Source organism: Aulonocara sp. 'chitande type north' Nkhata Bay, linkage group LG12, assembly GCF_057382095.1.
Source record: "Aulonocara sp. 'chitande type north' Nkhata Bay isolate Kocher_YH1m ecotype deep benthic linkage group LG12, A_spYH_male_GT1.1, whole genome shotgun sequence".
Taxonomy (NCBI): domain Eukaryota; kingdom Metazoa; phylum Chordata; class Actinopteri; order Cichliformes; family Cichlidae; genus Aulonocara; species Aulonocara sp. 'chitande type north' Nkhata Bay.
This window is the reverse complement of record NC_141355.1, coordinates 28600082-28622196: the sequence shown is the minus strand read 5'-3', so window position 1 is coordinate 28622196 and position 22115 is coordinate 28600082. Positions and strand designations below refer to the sequence as shown.

Sequence of the window (22115 nt, the reverse complement as noted above, 5' to 3'; positions counted from 1 at the left end):
CTGAAAATTTAAATAGTTAAAAGTTTAAAATGTAAATAGTTTTTTTTTTTGTATTATATGATTTATTTATTTTATTTTATGTGGAGTGAATAAATAAAAGTATATTTACGGTGGGCCCTAGAGACAAAGCACGTACACATACAAACCCCGAAACACGTCCAAACTCCAAAACATGTAAAAAAACACAACAGCAGTGCTCCAGGATGCTATAGGGGCAGTGTTGAGCTTTTGTTACCTAGTGGCTACACAAGCCAGGAAGTACCAACGACTGGATTTGGTGTGTGGTAATAACAGGTAAATGTACTTTTTTAAATTTTTTTTTATTTGAATATATATGAGTGACTGTGTATAAATACACAAACAATACACATATACTTTCAATTGTGTAATTTAAGTGAGGTAGCTGTTTTGGAAGTTCGGTTAACTCTAGGAATGTGTTTTGGAGTTTGTACGTGCTTTGGAGATATTTATATATAAACATATTTAAATAAAACCACAGGTTTGTTTTTTTTACATTAGTAATTCCTTTTGTGCATAATTTCAAATTGTTGTTCATAATAAATTAATTAAAGCAACAAAACAACCTGAAGAGCCGGTTGGGAGCCAAAAGAGCCGGCTCGTTTTAGTGAGTCGAGTCGAAAGAGCCGGTTCTCTAAAAAGAGCCGGAAATCCCATCGCTAGTGAGCAGGAGGACAATTCAATTCAATTCAATTTTATTTGTATAGCGCCAAATCACAACAAAAGTCGCCTCAAGGCGCTTTATATTGTACAGTAGATCGCACAATAATAGATACAGAGAAAAACCCAACAATCATATGACCCCCTATGAGCAGGCACTTTGGCGAGAGTGGGAAGGAAAAACTCCTTTTTAACAGGAAGAAACCTCCAGCAGAACCAGGCTCAGGAAGGGGCAGCCATCTGCTGCGACCGGTTGGGGTGAGAGAAGGAAAACAGGATAAAGACATGCTGTGGAAGAGAGGCAGAGATTAATAACAGATATGATTCAATGCAGAGAGGTCTATTAACACATAGTGAGTGAGAAAGGTGACTGGAAAGGAAAAACTCAATGCATCATGGGAATCCTCCGGCAGCCTACGTCTATTGCAGCATAACTAAGGGAGGATTCAGGGTCACCTGGTCCAACCCTAACTATATGCTTTAGCAAAAAGGAAAGTTTTAAGCCTAATCTTAAAAGTAGAGATAGTGTCTGTCTCCCGAATCCAAACTGGAAGCTGGTTCCACAGAAGAGGGGCCTGAAAACTGAAGGCTCTCCCTCCCATTCTACTTTTAAATACTCTAGGAACAACAAGTAGGCCTGCAGGGCGAGAGCAAAGTGCTCTAATAGGGTGATATGATACTATCAGGTCATTAAGATAAGATGGGGCCTGATTATTTAAGACCTTGTATGTGAGTAGCAGGATTTTGAATTCAATTCTGGATTTAACAGGAAGCCAATGAAGGGAAGCCAAAACAGGAGAAATCTGCTCTCTCTTTCTAGTCCCTGTCAGGACTCTTGCTGCAGCATTTTGGATTAGCTGAAGACTTTTCAGTGAGTTTTTAGGACATCCCGATAATAATGAATTACAGTAGTCCAGCCTGGAAGTAATAAATGCATGAACTAAGAGACAGGATATTTCTAATTTTAGAGATGTTGCGCAAATGGAAGAAAGCAGTCATTATATTTGTTTATTATGGAGGACCATGGTCTCATACATCTATAGTAACATTAAACAACCAGTGGGTGGCAGTGTAGGGAGTGACACATCAGTGTCCAATGTTGTGGTTTATGTGCAAGTATACCATCAACACTGACACAAATACAAGAAAACAGTCTTTGAATAGCTGTCCACTGTAGTGACCACTGTGTGTGAAAGGGTTAAACACAGAAAAAAAGTCAATGGGTGAATGAGGTATGCAAGTGCTCAGGTAGAGTAGTAAAAGGGCAGTGAGCACCTAATATCTACATTTGAAGAAATAACAGACATAGAGAGGAAATGCTTTAATCAATCAGTGATTGTTTTTGGTTTACCCAGCAAGTTAACATATCAAAGTGAAATTTAAATATCAAAAGGAAATATTTTTCAATTGTTAGAGGAAAAAAATCTAGCAGTGCTGAAAAGGAGTAGAAACAGAGCGATTCAGGCCTGAAAAAAACAGAGTGAACAAGAAAAATGGCATGTTGTGTATCTCAGACAAGTTGAGCTAGTGATAAAGTCATCATTCATACTGTTGTTGAGGGGATGTGGCAAGTTGTTAGTGTGGGATCTACTGTCAGTTTTTAGTGTGGATAAACAGACTGAGGGAGGGCAGCAGCTTTAGGTTGTAAGCAGTTGTCTCTCAGCGGGCATTTTACAGCAGATCAGCCAACACAACTCCTGTTTTTGAGGGACAGATGGATGACAGTTGAAGTTTATGACAACACTGTGACAATTTGTAACGCCGAAAGAGAAGGGAACTGAATTTGGAGAGACAATCGCTATGTAATGATGAATATGTAGTCTAAAAGGTTTAACAGAAATGGGTCTTTGACCGTATATTTGACTAAGCCATCCAAGTACTTTTATTGTACAATGGCAAATGTTTGCTTTTGCCACACGTAAAATAACAACAACAAAGCTGGACTTTAAACTAAGTAATGCAAAACGCCAGTGAGCATCACCAGGAAATGCTAGAGCATTTTGAGGACGTGCAGATATCCAACCACACAGGTGAAATGTCCGTGCCCCAGTTTTCAATCAGTCCTATAGGCTAAATATTCCTTTTGTACTTTGTCTTACACGTGGCAAACATGCCTTTCAGTGCCAGAATGAACACATTTATAACAACAATAGTAAATATGATTAACAAAAACTCCAAAGCAAATTATTTTGATTGTATATTAAATGTATAGAGCAACCTGACAGCTATATTTCAGCAGAAGCAGACTACAGCTGATTGATTAGCCTGCTTTTGTTATTCATGTGCGTGAGGGATGGTGCAAATTTCAGCTTTGTATGGAAGACTAGGTGAGTTTTTATGTATACGTGAAAGCACCCATGGCTGGTGTAAAGAGGCAGGCAGACAGACATGATGACTGACAGCAGAAAGAGGATTTTCAGTCTGTTGCCTAGTGAGAGGCTAATCCTGAGCCAGTGGCCCCGTCTTCCTCTGATCCCATCCCTGTTCTTCTGTCTGCTCTCACTCTGCAGGTTGAGCTTCGTTGGACTGAGCTGCAGGATCTTCTGCTACCTCCACTCTTCAGCTATCAAAAGGTAAGTAATTGATTCTGCCTCCAGAATTCACATTCTGAATTTTTTTCAGCTCCTTTCCTCATTTATGTTTCCTGTTTGCTCATGCACCTCACTTGGAAAAGTGCAGTAGCTCTCACATTCATTAACAGACTATTTTATGGATCACATGATTTTTTTTCAGTTCAGTTTGATACATTTTTGATGTATTTTTATTATTCTATAATAGAAATACTTTGATTATCTTTGTTTGATATAAAAAAAAATTCCAATCCTTTTACCTTAAATTATTATTTACACCACACAGTATAGTCTACACACAGCCACTTGCATTAAGACCACTTAAGCTGCCCTCTATTCCCAGCCATCTGCTACTATTCTGCTTAAATGTTATTCTTTGTCAAACAGCCAGCAATGTCTCCTGCACCTACATTTACTTTATATTTCTTTATTTTAAAAAAAATCTGCAAATAAGTCAGATAACCATTTGTAGACTTAGCAGTATGTCTTTATCAAGGGTCAAAAGGTGCAGGTGCCTCCCACTCTACTTACTATGCACTCCCGGAGAGAAATCCCTTTAATCCAACTTTTCTCCTTGACTTTAACGTGGCCTTAAAGACCTTTACTCCACTTCTTGGTCTTTCTTGGGTTTCTTGAAGAATGTCTGGTTTCTTTCTATATGTTTTCTTCTGTTTGTCCTGTGCAAGCTTGGCCTGTTTGAGAAAGAATCATGTGTTTTCCACGGATGAGCTGAACTCTAAGCTGGCAGTTTAGCTTAACTTCACTAACTTACTATCAGTCTGTGTGCGTGAGAGAGAGAAAATGATATGATTTGTGACTCCTAATTTCAGACAAGAAAAGAAATTCACTTTTGTAATATAGGTAATCTGCAACAATACAGTAATATCACATCTAGTTCTCTAATATCGTGTTAATATGTGTTGTATATATAATGCTATAAATAATTTTTAACCCATCATATTTTTAATTTAAAGTATCTTAAAAATACATAAAAATAAAATAAACTGTGCTTCTTTGCAAGCTCTGATTAACAGACTGAGGAGTCTTGCAAGCAACTACGAAAAACATCATTAGGCAATTATTAATATGGTCAAGGCACCCAATCACAAATCACCTGATCACCTGAGCCAGTGACTCTCTTTGGGTGACCAATCAGAAGGCTGCTGTATGCTTCACCAGTAATCCCATCACACAGACTGCAGGCGTATCTGTTACTTAAGCAGTTCATAGCTTAAGGCTATTAGTGGTTTTGTCTGAGTATGTACTCACGAAGAGCGAATATGTGTTAAGACGTCTTAATTTAATATGTAAACTTTAAGGGATTGCTGAACTTTGTGACAGCATGCAGAAAAATACGACGAGCTTCAGTCTGCAGCACAGACTTGTACAAATTATTAAAGCAAATATTCTGCTCAGCTGTGGAGGTAACTACTTTTTCTGCTCTCCTCTCGGTGCTGTCTGGTTTAACCATCTGATTCCCAATTATCCGCTTTCCCTGAATGCCACCTGTGACCTTCAGGAAGGATGCCTGTAAAGTTCAGCTTTCGTTAATAGCGATGGGATTTCCGGCTCTTTTTAGAGAACCGTCTCTTTCAGCTCGACTCGCTAAAAAGATCTGTCTCTTTCGGCTCCCAACCGGGTCTTCAGGTTGTTTTGTTGCTTTAATTAATTTATTATGAACAACAATTTGAAATTATGCACAAAAGGAATTACTAATGTAAAAGAAAACCCTGTGGTTTTATTTATATATGTTTATATATAAATATATACGGTGGCCCCTAGAGACAAAGCATGTACAAACTCCAAAACACATTTCTAGCGTTAACTGAACTTCCAAAACAGAGCTACCTAGATCACTTAAATTACACAATTGAAAGCATATGTGTATTGTTTGTGTATTTATACACAGTCACTCATATATATTCAAATAAAAATAATTGTTCATTTACCTGTTACTACCGCACATCAAATCCAGTCGTTGGTACTTCCTGGTTTGTGTAGCCACTAGGTAACAAAAGCTCGACACTGCCCCCTAGCATCCTGGAGCACTTCTGTTGTGTTTTTTACGTGCTTCAGAGTTTGTACGTGCTTTGGAGTTTGTACGTGCTTTGTCTCTAGGGGCCACCGTAAATATACTTTTATTTATTCACTCCACATAAAATGTAATAAATAATTCATATAATACAAAAACCACCTGTTTACATTTCAACTTTTAACTATTTAAATTTTCAGCGTTTTCCTTTTAAACAAATTTAAAGTGAAACAACACAAAACACTGCAAACCACAACACAATTAAATATAAATATGAAAATATATGGAAACAAAAAGATGCACATATGGGCATGCATGAATAAACTTTCTGAATCTTTTATCATCTGCAACTGAAAATAGTTGTGGATGATCACTACCCAGCCAACATGTATATATGGGCCCCACCTGGTTTTTGCTCGGGCTGGATTGGTACCATGTGGGCATGGGCTCAAACTGGGCTTTTTGTATGGGGCCTACTTGGGTTCTTCACATTAAACCCATATGGGCCATCCCAAGTGAGCACTTTTAGTAGGTCCTAGCTGGGTCAAACATGGGAAACACTTAACTTGGTCCAAAATGGGAAACACATGTAGGACCCACTTGGGTTTTCCACCTGGGATAGACATGGGCAAACACAGTCATTTAAGGATAGGCTGTTGTTGTGTGCCCCAGGTGGGGCAAAGTTAGGTAATCAATATATGTTTTAGTATCGATGACACAGGTGGGCCCCACCTGGTCAAACTAAATGGGTCGCACATGGGCAAATGCAAGTCAGACCCTGAAAACATGTCTATGTGGGCCCCAGGTGGGGCAAAGTGAGGTAATCAATATATTTTTTTAGCACTGATGACATAGGTGGGGCCCACCTGGTCAAACTATATGGGTCGCACATGGGCAAATGCAAGTCAGACCCTGAAACATGTCTATGTGGGCCCCAGGTGGGGCAAAGTTAGGTAATCAATATATTTTTTTAGCACTGATGACATAGGTGGGGCCCACCTGGTCAAACTATATGGGTCACACATGGGCAAATGCAAGTTAGACCCTGAAAACATGTCTATGTAGGCCCCATATGGGTTATGTTAAGTTAATATGGGCATATATTTTATATGGGCTCAAGATTGTTTAGTATATATGGGACCCACTTGGGTTTCTCACATGAAAGCCATATGGGCAAAACCAAGTGGGAACATATAGTAGGTCCTGGCTGGGTCAAACATGGGAAACACTTCACTTGTTTCAAAATGGGAAACACACGTAGGACCCACTTGGGTTTTTCACCTGGGTTAGACATGGGCAAACACAGTCATTTAAAGAAAAGCATTTGCTGTGTGCCCCAGGTGGGGCAAAGTGAGGTAATCGGTATATATTTTTTGGTACTGATGACATAGGTGGGGCCCACCTGGTCAAACTATATGTGTCACACATGGGCAAATGCAAGTCAGACCCTGAAAACATGTCTATGTGGGCCCCAAATGGGTTATGTTAAATTAATATAGGCATATATTTTACATGGGCTCAAGATTGTTTAGTATATATGGGACCCACTTGCGTTTCTAACATCAAATCCATATGGGTGGGCATCCAATGTAGGTCCTAGTTGGGTTAGTGATGGTAAATGTGTACATTGGTTCAAAATGGTAGCACATGCTTATGTGAGGATTCTTCTTCTGTGAAGAGCCTGAGAAAGTGTTATTTGAATAAAGGAGGATTTATTCCAAACAAGCCCATCACAGATTGCGCACAACCCAGGGAGTTCTGAAAGTCAAATTGTAAAAATAATCTCAAAAGAAAGTATGAACATAACTCTCTTTTATAACCTGCAGACGGCACCCATGTGGTACCATTCTCTAAGAAATCACCCTAACTTTAACATATTTGGCACAACCTCAGTCTATCACTTTTGCTACCCTTACGTACAGTCAGATGTTCTTGACCCTTCATTTTTGACCCTCTCAGTATTTAGCCTTGGCTAGCAAATGTACTCAAAGTCCACATTGAGACCTCAAGATGTTATGTGTTATCAGACACTACAACCCAGCTGTCAAGTGAGACTATAGGAACTTTGGTGTTTTTGAACATTCAATGTTACTCAAAACACTCTGCACACTATTCCAAATAACTGGTTTGAAACTGGTTACTTTTTAATTTTAGATTTCATTTTATGTACTTAATGTGAACTCTGCATGGTAGGCTGCATGGTGAGGCTCAGATAAGATAAAATAAGGACTTCATGATTCTTCTTAGGTAAATTCACTTGTCACAGCAGCAATAATAAGTGATTAAAACGGACACAAGAGTAGAAAAAAAGAAAAGCAAAAAATACGAATAAAAAACCTAAGATAAAAGTGAATTACACAGACAAAATCCAGATTTGGCATTTGCAAATTAAGGATTACTGGTTGTTCAAACAATTAAGACTATTTACTTGAGCAAACATGCAGTTGAGGATTTTTAGTAGATCAGACACACTCTACTGTATTAGAGAAAAGACAGTTAGTTACATGGAAGATGGAAGTTTTGGTTAATCAGATCCAGTAAAGCTCCTGAAGTATATTACCGATCTGTTAAAATGTTACTCTTCAAACTTGTGCCCTCAAATTATATAACCAGAAATAATTTACATTTTCTTTGAACTAGTGGAAAGGAGAGGGAACGGGGTCTTTCAAGCAGTCACACTTCAACTGTGAAACTCCCTTGTCCTTATGGTGTATTGACACTATTGAAACTTTTCAAAACCAGTCTAATGTTAGAAGAGCTTTTAGGTAAACTGTTATTCTTCTTCTTATCATTATTATATTTTTATTAATTATATTTTTATTATGATGTTGATTTGGGTGACACTTTTTGATAAATATTATATATTACTTTTTAAAACATATTAACCATCCCTATGCTTAAAAAACTTTTAAAAATAAAATTGTTCTTTTAAACTTGTGCATTGTTTGACTTTTAAAATTTTTGTATCAGGTGTAAAACGACTTTTTAAATAAAGTTGTTTTTAATGTGAGCAGCTCCTATTGGCTCGTTTAAAAAGAGGGAGGAGCAGATTGCACCGCCTAGCGTCTAGTCTTCGCGGTCTTTCGTCTGTTGCGCCTTTTCTCTCCCTGGTGTTTAAGAACGTGGAGGACAAAAGGATACCAAAGAATCGAAAACTATGACAAAGGTAAATACTTAAAGTTTGATACGTTTTCATCAATGGTTATTTTAGTAACTTTCTATAGTCGTCCTAAACGGTATAAGGGGGAGAAGCATAACATCTTTAGCTAGCAGGTAGAACTGGGTTAATTTGCTGCATTGTCTTTGGCAAACATAATTTAAAGTTAATTAAAAAACTCTTACTGCCTATATTCTACTCAATAAAGTTCATCTTATCTTATTCTGTTTTCATTGCACCATTCTCTCTATACAGTTTTTGAATTTACACACTATAACGTACACGGCAGTTTTTTTCTGTGCTTCTGCAACTGTTTCTTGGGTTTTCCTATAAGGTTTTTGTAATTAATTTTAAAAATTTATATTATTTTTTTGGCTTTAGTGGATTCCTGCTCAGCTAACTTGGCCATTATGCACTACCCAGTAAACAAAATGGCTGAACAGTATCTTAAATGTCTGAACATGAGCTAGTCATACCATGTTACGTAATATTCATGTGCAGTGTAGCAAGGTGATTGTTTAAATTACAGGAGTAGATGCCTGCAGCTGAAACGGTTTTCTGATCTGAATACGGTAATGTTACCAGATATGCATTGTACTATGGGAAAACGGTGGTGGATCAGTGTGTAAAAAGCCCCCAAAAGAAACACACAGCGTCTTTAGCTCAAACACTGTCTGATCACTCTCTTAGATACTGTGCTGTTCCATCTAGTTATTGGTTACTGAGAAATGTTAGGTCATTAATTAATTAAGAGAGTGCAGCTGTTCAGATCAGATGGTGAAGTAGGAAAATGCAGAACATGTTATTATAGCTGAATGCTGTGTAAAATACTAGTAATAAATCTAACTCCCATTTATGGCTTTTACTACTGTGGGGCTAAATAAAAAATTACAGACATAATGAAATCTGCTACAATTACAAAGCTTAAGTTTAAAACAATTATTATATATTAAGCATTTTTTTGCTCTTTTTTTTTTTTAATTCTTTTTGCTAATAATGGACTCAATTTTATTATCAACTTCAAAGACCTATTAAACTTTTAAACCATTAAATCCAGGAAATTAGATGCCCGTAAATGTACGAGACCCTCTTTATGTCTAGTATCCCCAAATATTTAATAATCCTTTCTAAAAGTACACAAATTTTGTTCTTTTCAATTAAATATTGCATGTTCAATGTATTCTTGAGCAGGTAAAAATTCCACTAAATTAGTTTTTGCATATTTTTAAGTATAATCAAATTTTTATAGTTTGCGAGTACTTTTAATTTGGAGATTTTGCCACTTGATTTGAAGTTTGGATAGTGCTTTATAGTCATTTGTAAATGTTTTGAACTCATCTGGCTTCTTAATAATTTAATAAAAAATTAACAAGCCATGTAATAATTTGAAAACCACTAGGGACCACTTATAAAAAAGTAATTCCTTTTTTACTTAAAGGAATTTAGGATTTATGTCTGTCAAGTCATTTGTTCTGGCATAAGTCACCATTTTGATATATCTTCCTGTGACTTTAAAGTCTGTCAGCTAGTTAGATACATTTTTGCACTGCTAGTGTTTGCTGCTTGAATTAGTCAGTTTATCATATAAACACATGCAGTGCCTTTAAAACTTTTAATTACACTGTTCATTTTGTGCATTAGTAAGAGAATCTTTTATATTGAATTATCCTGGGAAAAAACAAAAATGTTTGTATTTTCTCATGCACTTTCTTTCATTTCCTTATCACGTTTAGATTCTTCAAGATCACAAGCACCATCTTTGACATGTAAGTAACTTTCATATTATTTGTATTACTTATTATTATTATTATTATTATTTTTGAAAAGTGATGGTCTTTGGGGCATCCTTTTTTTTTTATTGGTATTAAGTATATATATTTATTTAGGCACAGGAGGCAATGATCTATTTTAAAATTTAACATTTATTTAATTTTCATCTTTTATGCTAACAATAATGCCAACAGTGTTCTCTTCACTTGACCCACAACTCTGACAGTTTTGGTCCTCTGCTCTCCTCACAATTGGCTGATTTCCATCTGAGCTGCTACTGTCAACTGCATTAAACTGATTTTACATTGCCTTGTTATTCTAATCTTTATCTGCGTTTTGGACTCCAAACTTTCACACCTGCTGTTAGTAACCAGAGCTCACAAGAGTGTAAGGCGTGTAGTTCAATAAAGTGATCGATGTGTTCACTAGCTGATTTCAATAAACCGGTAACTTATCAAATCCATATTTTATAGGAAGTACATTACTGATAAAAGTGGTAATAAACACGGTAACCAATAAAAATTAAAATTTCCTGTTATAAAAAAAATACTGCTGTGAGCTCGGTTTTCTAACACCAGGTGTGAACATCTACAGTCTTTAAGCGCTGGTAAAGATTTAAAAATAAAAGCATTCAATAACATAACATAACATTAAACACTAAATTAGTTTGATGGTGTTGACTGCAGCAGCTCAATGTTAATCAGCTGATGGTGATGGAAGCAGATGAGCGTTTTTCATCATGGTTGTTAGTGATGTGTTGGTCAAAACGAAACGGCTCTTTGAAGTGAACGACACAAGCGTGTTTTTTCTCTCTCTCTCACCCTCTCTCTCGCACTTTTTTTCCGCTTCACTCTGCACGCGAGCCTTGTGCTTTGCGCTGGGAAGAGGGGGGAGGGGCGGTTGTTACACACGCAGTAGCACAGTAACAGAGCAGGAGGGAGAGAGAGAGAAAGAGAGCCAGGGACAACAACGTCACATTACAAAGGTATAGTAATCATCCACAACTATTTTCAATTGCGGATGATAAAGGATTCAGAAAGTTTATTCATGCAGGCCCATATGACAGAGAATGTGCATCTTCTGTTTGTTTTCATATTATAATTTATATTTAATTGTGTTGTGGTTTGCAGTGTTTTGTGTTGTTTCACTTTAAATTTGTTTAAAAGGAAAAAGCTGAAAATTTAAATAGTTAAAAGTTGAAATGTAAATAGTTGTTTTTTTTGTATTATATGATTTATTTATTACATTTTATGTGGAGAGAATAAATAAAAGTATATTTACGGTGGCTGCTAGAGACAAAGCACGTACAAACCCCAAAACACGTAAAAACTTCATAGCACGTACAAACTCCAAAGCACGTACAAAACACAACAGAAGTGCTCCAGGATGCTAGGCACAGTGTTGAGATTTTGTTACCTAGTGGCTACACAAGCCAGGAAGTACCAACGACCAGATTTGGTGTGTGGTAGTAACAGGTAAATGAACAGCTTTTGGAATTTTTTATGAATATATATGAGTGCTTGTGTATAAATACACAAAAAATACACATATGATTTCAATTGTGTAAATTAAGTGATCTAGATAGCTCTGTTTTGGAAGTTCAGTTGACGCTAGAAATGGGTTTTGGAGTTTGTACATGCTTTGTCTCTAGGGGCCACCATATATATTTATATATAAACATATATAAATAAAACCACGTTTCTTTTTTTACATTAGTAATTCCTTTTGTTCATAATTTTATATTGTTGTTAATAATAAATTAATTAAAGCAACAAAACAACCTGAAGAGCCGGTTGGGAGCCGAAAGAGCCGGCTTTCTAAAAAGAGACGAAAATCCCATCACTAGTTGTGTAATATGCTGGTATTCATATGATCAAAAATGAACTGAGTTGTTTCGTATTCTATAGAAATTGTACATCTAATTAATAACAAGGCTTTCTGCTGATGTTATTAATTAAAAATGTATTGTTTTATTTTTAAGCAACAACTTTTTAGCATGCAATCAGTCCATGCTGTACAGGACAGATTTGTAAACTGTGCATACAAAAATAGACTATTTTACAAAATTGCTCTTTCAACAAATGTAAATCACAGCAGATTTTTTTTGTTGTAGGTGCACTGTCACAACTAGAAATGTGGGGGGAAGTCCTCAAAGTTGAAGGCAGAACAGGAAAATACATGGAAATAACAATTTTCCTTTAAATGGTAAATGGCCTGCATTTTTATAGCGCTTTTCTAGTCCCTAAGGACCCCAAAGCGCTTCACACTACATTCAGTCATTCACCCATTCACACACACAATCACACACTGGCGATGGCAAGCTACATTGTAGCCACAGCTGCCCTGGGGCGCACTGACAGAGCACATCAGTAAAGGTCGATCTGGATACTTGATAACTGTTGGTATAGGTATGACATGAATTTGAATCTCCATTATCACAGGTTTTAATTGGGAGGGAACATGCAGATATACAGGAGGACTATAAACAGCAATTCCTATTGCATACAACTGTTTTAGAAAATACCAACAACACTGTTAATTTATCACTTGCTGGTCTATAGACTTTACAGTGTGGCTGGATGGAAAATCCATCTGGCTCCACTCTGGCTGAATTGGTGCTACAAACAACTCTGCGCTCGGCTTTCCTGGCTGTGTGTGGATTTATACTTACACATCCAAATTTTGACCCTATTTTTCTTCCTTTCAGCTGATTGGTCAATTTCATGTCAATCACCAATTAAACAATCCAATCAGAGAACATCTCCAGAAGTTGATTCTGTTCATCTGGACGTAGCATTTTCAGTGGGAGAAAATGCTGCAAGCGCTACGTCCAGATGAACAGAATCAACTTTTGGAGATTTACTTACCTGGATGATTGAGCATGCATCAAGACAATCAGAGAACAGATAGGTTTGGCTGTTGGAGGGCTGCATTACGGAGCTTCAGGTCCTGGAAGGCTGCATTACGGAGCTTCAGGTCCTGGAAGAATAAATTCCCTTTTACATACCAGACCAGCATTTTTCTTCATTAGCACGAAGGAAAACAGTCTGTGCGTGTCAGAGTTCTGTGGTTTTTGTGTCACAGGGCTTATAATATGTGTAAAAATCTGGCCAGGGACCATCACATCACACTGCTATCATATTTTTCTGTTGCTATCATGTTTCTTTTCTGAGATGTTGTTACTTTTATGACAGATGTAACGAGAAATCTTCCAGAAAGTTAAATTTTTTATTCTAATCAAATATTTGATTCTGATAACAGATAAAGATTTTTTTTTTTACTTTTGTTCTGCTATTTCATAGTTTATACAAATTTTGGCCAATTCCTATTTATTTTAACCCTTTAGCCCCCAAAAAGTCGCCAGCGACAGGTTTTTCCAAACCTGTCTCGTCAAACCTGAGCTCTGCCAGGGGCCCAACGCGCCTGGACTTTTAGAAGAAAAGAGATGTCCGAAAATAAACCACAGGGTCAAATACTTAATTTTGTTCAGTGTTTTAGAGTTATTAATTTGAATTGACTAATTTAAATATTTTATTCATGTACATTTTGATTGCCTTTAGTAAAAATGGCAAAATTTCAATTTCTTTTTTCTTTCTGTTATTAATCCTTGATTACATTCATATAGTATACAGTAGAGGAAAAAACCTACCAGACCTACCAGTTATCCTGCGTAACATTATTGGGGATAAAGGGTTAAGGAAGCGCAATTAATTTTTTTAGTTTAGCTTGTGTTTACTACCATTTTTTTTATCACCACACAGTAAACATTAAGTAATATGTAAAGTGTCCATTTATCCTCCATTCCGGTCCATTATCTTAAGCTTAGGCTGCTGCCCCTCGACCCAATCCGGTACTAAGTAGAGAGGCCCAGACTTCGCTCTCTCCAGGCACTTGGCCCAGCTCTTCCGGGGGAATCCCAAGGCATTCCCAGGCCAGCCGAAAAACATAGTCCCTCCAGCATGTCCTGGGTGTTCTGGGTCTCTTCCTGGTGGGACGTGCCCAAAACACCTCACCAGGGAGGCATCCTAACCAGATGCCAGTATCTAATCTGTCCTTTTTGTATGTTCCCCTCAGGTTGCCATGGTAGCAGATACAGGGGAAACAAGTGTAGACGATGCCACAAGAAGGATGATGAAATTCCTCATATCACCTGAGCTGGCTGTGGAGTACAACATGCTTGGCCGACATGGGGAAAAAAAGTTCAGAGATTTGCGTCTTTTTAATGTTGTGTATGGTAAGTTAGTTTCACTTGAGACATTTGAACTTTAGAAAACTAAACTTTTTTAATAAAGTGTTTGAAAGTGTAACTGAGTTTGGTTATCATGCAATTTGTATATATTTTTTGAGGCAATAAAGTGAAATAAACATTGTTCTTTGAAAATCATCACCAAATGAAGTAAGCTAAGATTAACTTTACTTTGGCTTGCCCGTTTTTCTTCTTCTTCATTTGCAGAGGCACTGAAGAATTATTTAACATCAAAAGTCAACTTGCAAGAAGCAGAGAAGGCTCTGTCCAAGTGGTTCAGTGGAGCTAAAGACAGAGGAGGACCGAGGGCTGCAAGGGTACAAAATAGACTTACGGCTCTGTAAAAAAACAAACCCTGCTGATTCAAGATAAGCTTTTGAGTTTTCCATCTGACTTTTTCCCCATGTTGCTACAGTTCCAAATATCTAAGGAATTTTGCTGTAGTTTGACATTTCTAGTTTTTAAACGTTTACGCACTTTGGAATACAGTTACGTAAAATCACAGTTGTTGGACAAAATAAATGTGAAAAATGTTGTTTTGTGTACCCTCGTGATTTTTGAAATGGTTTTATTTACAAACTAGATTGTGTTTGCGGTCAGCTTTAATATATTTGGTGTCTTTGTGTCACAGAACCCGTATTAGCCGTCTGAAAAATTGATTTTGTGACTGTTTTACTACATGGGGCCCACTCAGTGCCAGAACTTAGTCAATTCAAACTAGAAATAAGATGCAAATACAGAACCCACTGCTAATGCCATTCCAACTTTTTAGCTCATGTTTTCCTCATGTTGTACCCACTAAGAACTTGAAAAATGGGGCCTAGGTGGGTTTCAGTGTACTTTGCCCAGTTGGGGTCCATTTAGTTCCCAGATTTTACCTATATAACACCGAGATGGGCTTATAAAATGGGGCCATTATGGAACCCGCGGACAATCCCACTTAAAACCCACTTTTTAGCCTATGTGGTACTCACATGGTACCCACAAAACAACTTGAAAGGTGGGGCCTGGGTGGGTTTCTTTGTACTTTGCCCAGTTGGGGTCCATTTAGTTCCCAGATTATACCAATATAACACCGAGATGGGCTTACAAAATGGGGCCATTATGGAACCCGCGGACAATCCCACTTAAAACCCACTTTTTAGCCTATGTGGTACTCACATGGTACCCACAAAACAACTTGAAAGGTGGGGCCCGGGTGGGTTTCTGTGTACTTTGCCCAGTTGGGGCCCATTTAGTTCCCAGATTTTACCAATATAACACCGAGATGGGCTTATAAAATGGGGCCATTACGGAACCCGCGGACAATCCCACTTAAAACCCACTTTTTAGCCTATGTGGTGCCCACATGGTACCCACAAAAACTTGAAAGATGGGGCCCGGGTGGGTTTCTGTGTACTTTGCCCAGTTGGGGTCCATCTAGTTCCCAGATTTTACCAATATAATACCGAGATGGGCTTATTAAATGGGGCCATTATGGAACCCGCGGACAATCCCACTTAAAACCCACTTTTTAGCCTATGTGGTGCCCACATGGTACCCACAAAAAACTTGAAAGATGGGGCCCAGGTGGGTTTCTGTGTACTTTGCCCAGTTGGGGCACATTTAGTTCCCAGATTTTACCAATATAACACCGAGATGGGCTTATAAAATGGGGCCATTGTGGAACCTGCGGACAATCCCACTTAAAACCCACTTTTTAGCCTATGTGGTGCCTACATGGTACCCACAAAAACTTGAAAGATGGGGCCCAGGTGGGTTTCTGTGTACGTTTCCCAGTTGGGGCCCATTTAGTTCCCAGATTTTCCTAACATAACACCTATATGGGCATTTAATATGGGGCCATTACGGAACCCGCGGACAATCCTATATGGGGCCCATTTTTCAGCCAATTTCCAAACCATATGGGCCCCACATATAAATGTTGGCTGGGTATGATCACTATACCTTTCTAATGTGACGTTGTTGTCCCTGGCTCTCTTTCTCTCTCTCTCCCTCCCGCTCTGTTCCTGTGCTGCTGCGAGTGTAACTACCGCCCCTCCCCCCTCTTCCCAGCGCAAAGCATAAGGCTTGCGTGCAGAGTGAAGCGGAAAAAAAGTGCGAGAGAGAGGGTGAGATAAAGAAAAAAAATCCACGGGAGCCGGCTCACGTCGTTCACTTCAAAGAGGCGGCTCTAAGAGCAGTTTCGTTCGCGACTGACACATCACTATTCGTTAAACGAGAAACTCAGCATGCTGTACGGTAGTGCATGAAAGACATGGCCTGAAACAGTCCAGTGAGATTGTAACCATTACATTACATTCATTATGGATTTTAATACTCAACTGCAGTACATTCCTACACAAACACAACTTCACGTTTCTTAATCCGCCAGACTGAAAATTGGAATTTTACTATCCAGGGCCAATAAATTACAATTTAGAAGTTCTCGAAGAGTAACCTTTGTCATCTGCACTTTTACCAGATAACAACTGAGACCTCACAAGCATGGCAAGCTCTTTCACCCGTGTGATTTCTGGCCGTAACACGGCAGTGATGTTGGCCATGGGAGCTGGCACGCTGACATCCGGATACCTACTCAGTGACAACATGGAAGCTGCTGAGAGGAGAAGGCTCTATCCACCCAGGTACTTGAAAATGAGTGTATATGTGTGTATTGGTGCCATAAAGTGAAGGGAGATCAAACTGAGAGTTGTCTAGCTAACTGGTCAATCAAGTTATTGCATGAATCCAGGCCTACATTGCAGGATCGCTTGGCAAAACTTTCTTTGAATTACAGCAGAAAAGCAGATAGCAAAAAGACTGTTTTTCCCCAATACAACCAAAGCACCACGACAAGTAATTTATTTCAAACAATATTTAGATGGTTACAAGCCTGGCTATGAAAATAATTTATTTGTATAAACATTGATTTTTGTTAACTTTTTACAGTGCTGATTTCCCTGACCTGAGGAAACACAACAACTGCATGGCCTCGGCCTTGACCCCAGGGATCTATGCACGTCTGAGTGATAAGACAACACCCAACAACTGGACCCTGGACCAGTGCATCCAGACTGGAGTGGACAACCCTGGACACCCCTTTATTAAGACTGTGGGAATGGTGGCTGGGGATGAGGAGACCTATGAGGTATGCGTTCAGATTTGCACCATGTTGATGTGGCTTCCATCCGAATAAAATGGGAAATTATATGTTTGATTCATTTTTATTTTAATCAGGTGTTTGCTGAGCTTTTTGACCCTGTTATTAAGGATAGACACAATGGCTATGACCCTCGTACAATGAAGCACCCGACTGACCTGGACGCTTCCAAGGTTATACTTTCTTCTGTTCTCTGCATCACATCATCTTGAGCATCCATGAGTCCGTGTATTAACTCTTACATGCCTAACATAACCTAAAGCTTTGTCGTCCTCAGATCACCTCAGGATTTTTTGATGAGCGCTACGTGTTGTCATCTCGTGTTCGTACCGGTCGCAGCATCCGTGGACTGAGCCTCCCCCCTGCATGCACGCGCTCCGAGCGCCGTGAAGTGGAGCGTGTGGTTGTGACCGCTCTGGCTGGCCTGAAGGGAGACCTTTCTGGTCGATACTACAGCTTGGGAGATATGACTGAAAGAGAGCAGCAACAGCTTATTGATGTTAGTGAAGATTTACACATTTTTAGAAGCAAGGTTTATTTTTCTTTTTGTCTTGATTTCTTTTGCTATCTAATGTCCCCGTGGTTCCTGTGTCCCCATACTGGCCAATCAGGAGCACTTCCTGTTTGATAAGCCTGTGTCACCTCTGCTCACGGCAGCTGGGATGGCCAGAGATTGGCCTGATGCTCGTGGGATCTGGTAAGACTAGGAGTACAGTCAGACTAGAAGGAATATAGTGGTTTTGTAGCTCAGTGACCTAGAAATCTAGATTTTGGAGATATTCGAGTTAGAGATTTACTGAAGAATAGTATCCACTTGTTTGACACGTCCAGCTTCCAGGGTGCACTCTGCATTAATGATAACTCAGTTTGCTTCCTGCAGCTTCTCGGTGTCTGTGTGCTCTTCAAGAGGACAAGTTGATTAGAGAATGCACAACAGGTGTCCCAGTTACTCAAACTAAACTATTCCCACAACACTCTGCCCCACATCCCCCTGGAGCTGAGCTAAAATCTCAACCAACCACACATGCATTGCAATTCTAAATTCTTTTCATCACTGATTTCAACATGTTATTTGCTGACGTACCACTTTGTTAATTATAACAGATTGATTTGGTGATACTGTCTAACATCAGGCACCATTAGGTATTAGCTGTCACTTTAAGAAAATCGCCAAATTCTGACAAAAGCATATAGCTTACTTTTAAGGGATAATATCCTGAGGAAAGCAAAGGATTTTAAGTAATATTATGTAATTTTCCAGAGATAATACAATATAAAATGTCAGTGATTATATAACTATTTATGCATTTTGGGCGTGAACCAGTGAGAGAGAGGCTCCATCAGTACACTATGATCAAACACTGGACACATGATATGTGATGTTATCCTGTTATATGTCCTTTAGTAAATTATTTTTTAGTTACAACATACATAAAACACTTAACATTTATTGCAGAAAATCAATGAGAAGCAAGTAATCCATCAAAGAAAATAAGAGAAAACTAAAGAAGATATATCTAAGAGAAAGAATTAGCTAAAAGAGAAAAATAGTTGTAAGCGAGACAGTGTAACTTTTTGATAAATCAAAGAATAAAAATGATATAGATAGTAAAAGGCACCACTTTAGTTTTAAGGAAATAAGAAATTTACTTAAAAAACCCAGCACAGACACTGAATTTTTATTTATTTATTAAGTCTGTTGTGAACAAATGATTAAAATGAGTCAGTCTGTGTCATCTATTTTAACTATTCAATTAACTGTAGTTTGGCTCCAGTGAATGAAATGTCAGCTTTCTGGTAGCATAAGTCCTAGTATTGGCTGATTTTTTTAATGTGTATATTTTCCATCTTGCCATCTTATTTCTGCTACTCTTTTTCCAGGATTTTTTTTCATTCATAAACATAAAGTTTATAATACATGTTTGTTAGTATTCTTAGACCTGTACTAGTAGCTCCAATAAAATCAAAATCAGTCACTTAAAGTCGAGACTTAATACCATATTATGCTTTTCAGATCACATTTTTTTTAAAAAACCTCAAAGCATCTTTACTTGCATCTCTCCTCGTCCTTTTTTAAGAATGTTATTTTTCTCCCTCACATATGCTTTTTTAATTGTTCTTATGTTGAATGTGACTGAAACTGATTCACTTATATGCCCTGGTGTCTTCACAAGAAAATATAAATATAGTTTTGAACTGGAGTTTAATTCTTTTTTCTTGACACGCAGGCACAACAATGAGAAGAACTTCTTGATCTGGATCAATGAAGAGGATCACACAAGGGTCATATCCATGGAGAAGGGAGGAAACATGAAAAGAGTGTTTGAAAGATTCTGCAGAGGGCTGAAGCAGGTATACACATCTCTTTATCTTTGAATTATCGTTGGTCCAGTGTGAATTTTTCAAGTGAAATGTTTATCTATTAATTCAATTTATCACAGTCTTTTTGTCATTTCTGCCTACAAGACTGTGAGTCTATAAACTAATCTTTAGCAGAGTGACCAAAAATCAAGAAACAAAGACTTAGATTAATTCAGATCTTCAAACTAAGATTTTAGTTCAGAGATCTGATCTAAGATCTGAGTATTTATTTTAACTTCTAGGTTGAGCATCTAATTCAGGAGAGAGGATGGGAGTTCATGTGGAATGAGCGTCTGGGCTATATCCTCACCTGCCCCTCAAATCTTGGCACGGGACTCCGTGCTGGTGTGCATATTCGTCTGCCCCTCCTCAGTAAGGTAATTCATGAATCATAATGACAGTTCATCTCACGTTAACTCCAAACACATGCACATGATGTCACGTATTCTTCGTGTATCTGACAGTAACTTGAATTTGTTTGGTGTTTATGATCTAGGATGCTCGCTTCAAAAAGATCCTGGATAATCTGAGACTACAGAAGAGAGGCACGGGAGGTGTTGACACAGCCGCTACCGGAGATACCTTTGACATCTCTAACCTTGACCGTCTGGGCAAATCAGAGGTAAATCCTCAGGGAATGAAGACAACAGCTAAAGAAAGTAAAGCTCAAAAGTGAACAGCAGGCAGAGAGAAACAGAGTCAGATGGAGGAGAGCAGACATTTGTAGCACAGCAGGTGTAAGCTTTGAATAACTGTACCCCATGCTGTTCTTTAATCTGTAATCCAGGCAGGGGTGTGCCAGTGAAGGTTAAAAATGGCTGCTTTTTCCTGAGCAGAATGTCTTTGCAGGCTTTGGCAAATGCTGTGAAAGGACCTTAGTGTTTAAGTTCAGGGATATAGTGGGGTGCTGTAGTTACTTCCATTTGGGCCAAACGGGGCAAAGTTTGTGAATGGCCTCAGGGGAAGCCCCTGCCTGAAGAGGGTAATCTCAGGAGGCACAAGTGTAAAGGTTTAAGTTAAATTTGCCAGAGCGTCACATGAGCCTTTGCAATACAGTTAATGCTAACCAGGTGTGTACTGGTGTTGGAGGGGTTAATAGCAAAGAATGGCAATCAACAAAACACACAGTATCTTAGCTGAACTTCAAGAAAAAGTTCAAGAAAAAGCTAAGATCCATTTTATTTTGTTTGTTTGATATTAACGCCATCACAGACTTTGTTTGATCCAGCTCAGCTTAATATTGCAATGCTTTTATTTCTTATTTCTTTTGTGCAGTGTACACAAATTATAACCTCACAAGTACATACATTGGTGGTGTTGTTTTTCTGGTATTTCACTTAATAAGTTAGAACTAGTTTAAAGGTCAACAAATAAATACTATGATTGTGTTTGTAACTCCAGACTCTCGCCATATGTTATATGGAATCAGTTAAAAAGGACTGATTTAAAAAATAAATGCTTTATGTTTTTTTTATCCAACCAAATAACAAAAAACAATTTCATTTATTTCATGTCTTTCAACTTGTGAAAAGAGCTACTCTTTGATATCAGTACTTGTAACATTCAGTTATATCCAATAGAGTTTCAGGATCAGATACATGTAGCGATGAACCGCTGAGTTACAGTTAAAGGAAACCTTTATAATAACTTTGTACATGCTCATAATAAAATATTGTTGACACTGACTACGTTGCATTCACAGGTTGAGCTGGTGCAGTTAGTGATTGATGGTGTTAACTACCTTATTGAATGTGAGAAGAGGCTGGAGAGGGGGCAGGACATCAAGATCCCGTCCCCGGTTCCTCAGTTCAGGAAGTAAGAATCACCTCGACTGGGCGGTGGGCATCCTCCGATCACTGATCATTTAACTAATGTTTATTGCATGTATAACACTGTACTAACTTTCATGCAAAATAAATTCATTACATGTACACGACTTCTAAAACGAATAAACTCCAATGATGAATTAAGTTTTGTGTTACTGGTTGGTGCTTTTACAACTTTGGTGGTATTAACAGCCTTTTAGACGGTAACTGCAAAAAAGGTAACTTGTGAACAAAGGAAAATTATTTACTCAGCATTGTTTATAGTTTGACTCCATTCAGTTTCAGACACCTTAATTTACTTCTTTTGCCTGTACTGACTTTCTGAGAGCTTGC

At 38.1% G+C, this 22115-nt stretch overlaps 1 protein-coding gene across 1 annotated transcript; it reads left to right on the top strand.

Moving 5' to 3' along the window:
• The first annotated feature begins 3113 nt into the window (after positions 1-3113).
• On the top strand, positions 3114-21926 carry LOC147317650 (creatine kinase U-type, mitochondrial-like). The gene is made up of 10 exons (XM_086314841.1): positions 3114-3251; positions 16918-17080; positions 17385-17583; positions 17673-17768; positions 17873-18094; positions 18207-18292; positions 19824-19947; positions 20199-20333; positions 20453-20578; positions 21659-21926. The coding sequence occupies exons 2-10, from the start codon at positions 16941-16943 to the stop codon at positions 21773-21775; spliced, it is 1245 nt and encodes a 414-aa protein (XP_086170967.1). The 5' UTR covers positions 3114-3251; positions 16918-16940; the 3' UTR covers positions 21776-21926.
• The last annotated feature ends 189 nt before the right edge of the window (positions 21927-22115 follow it).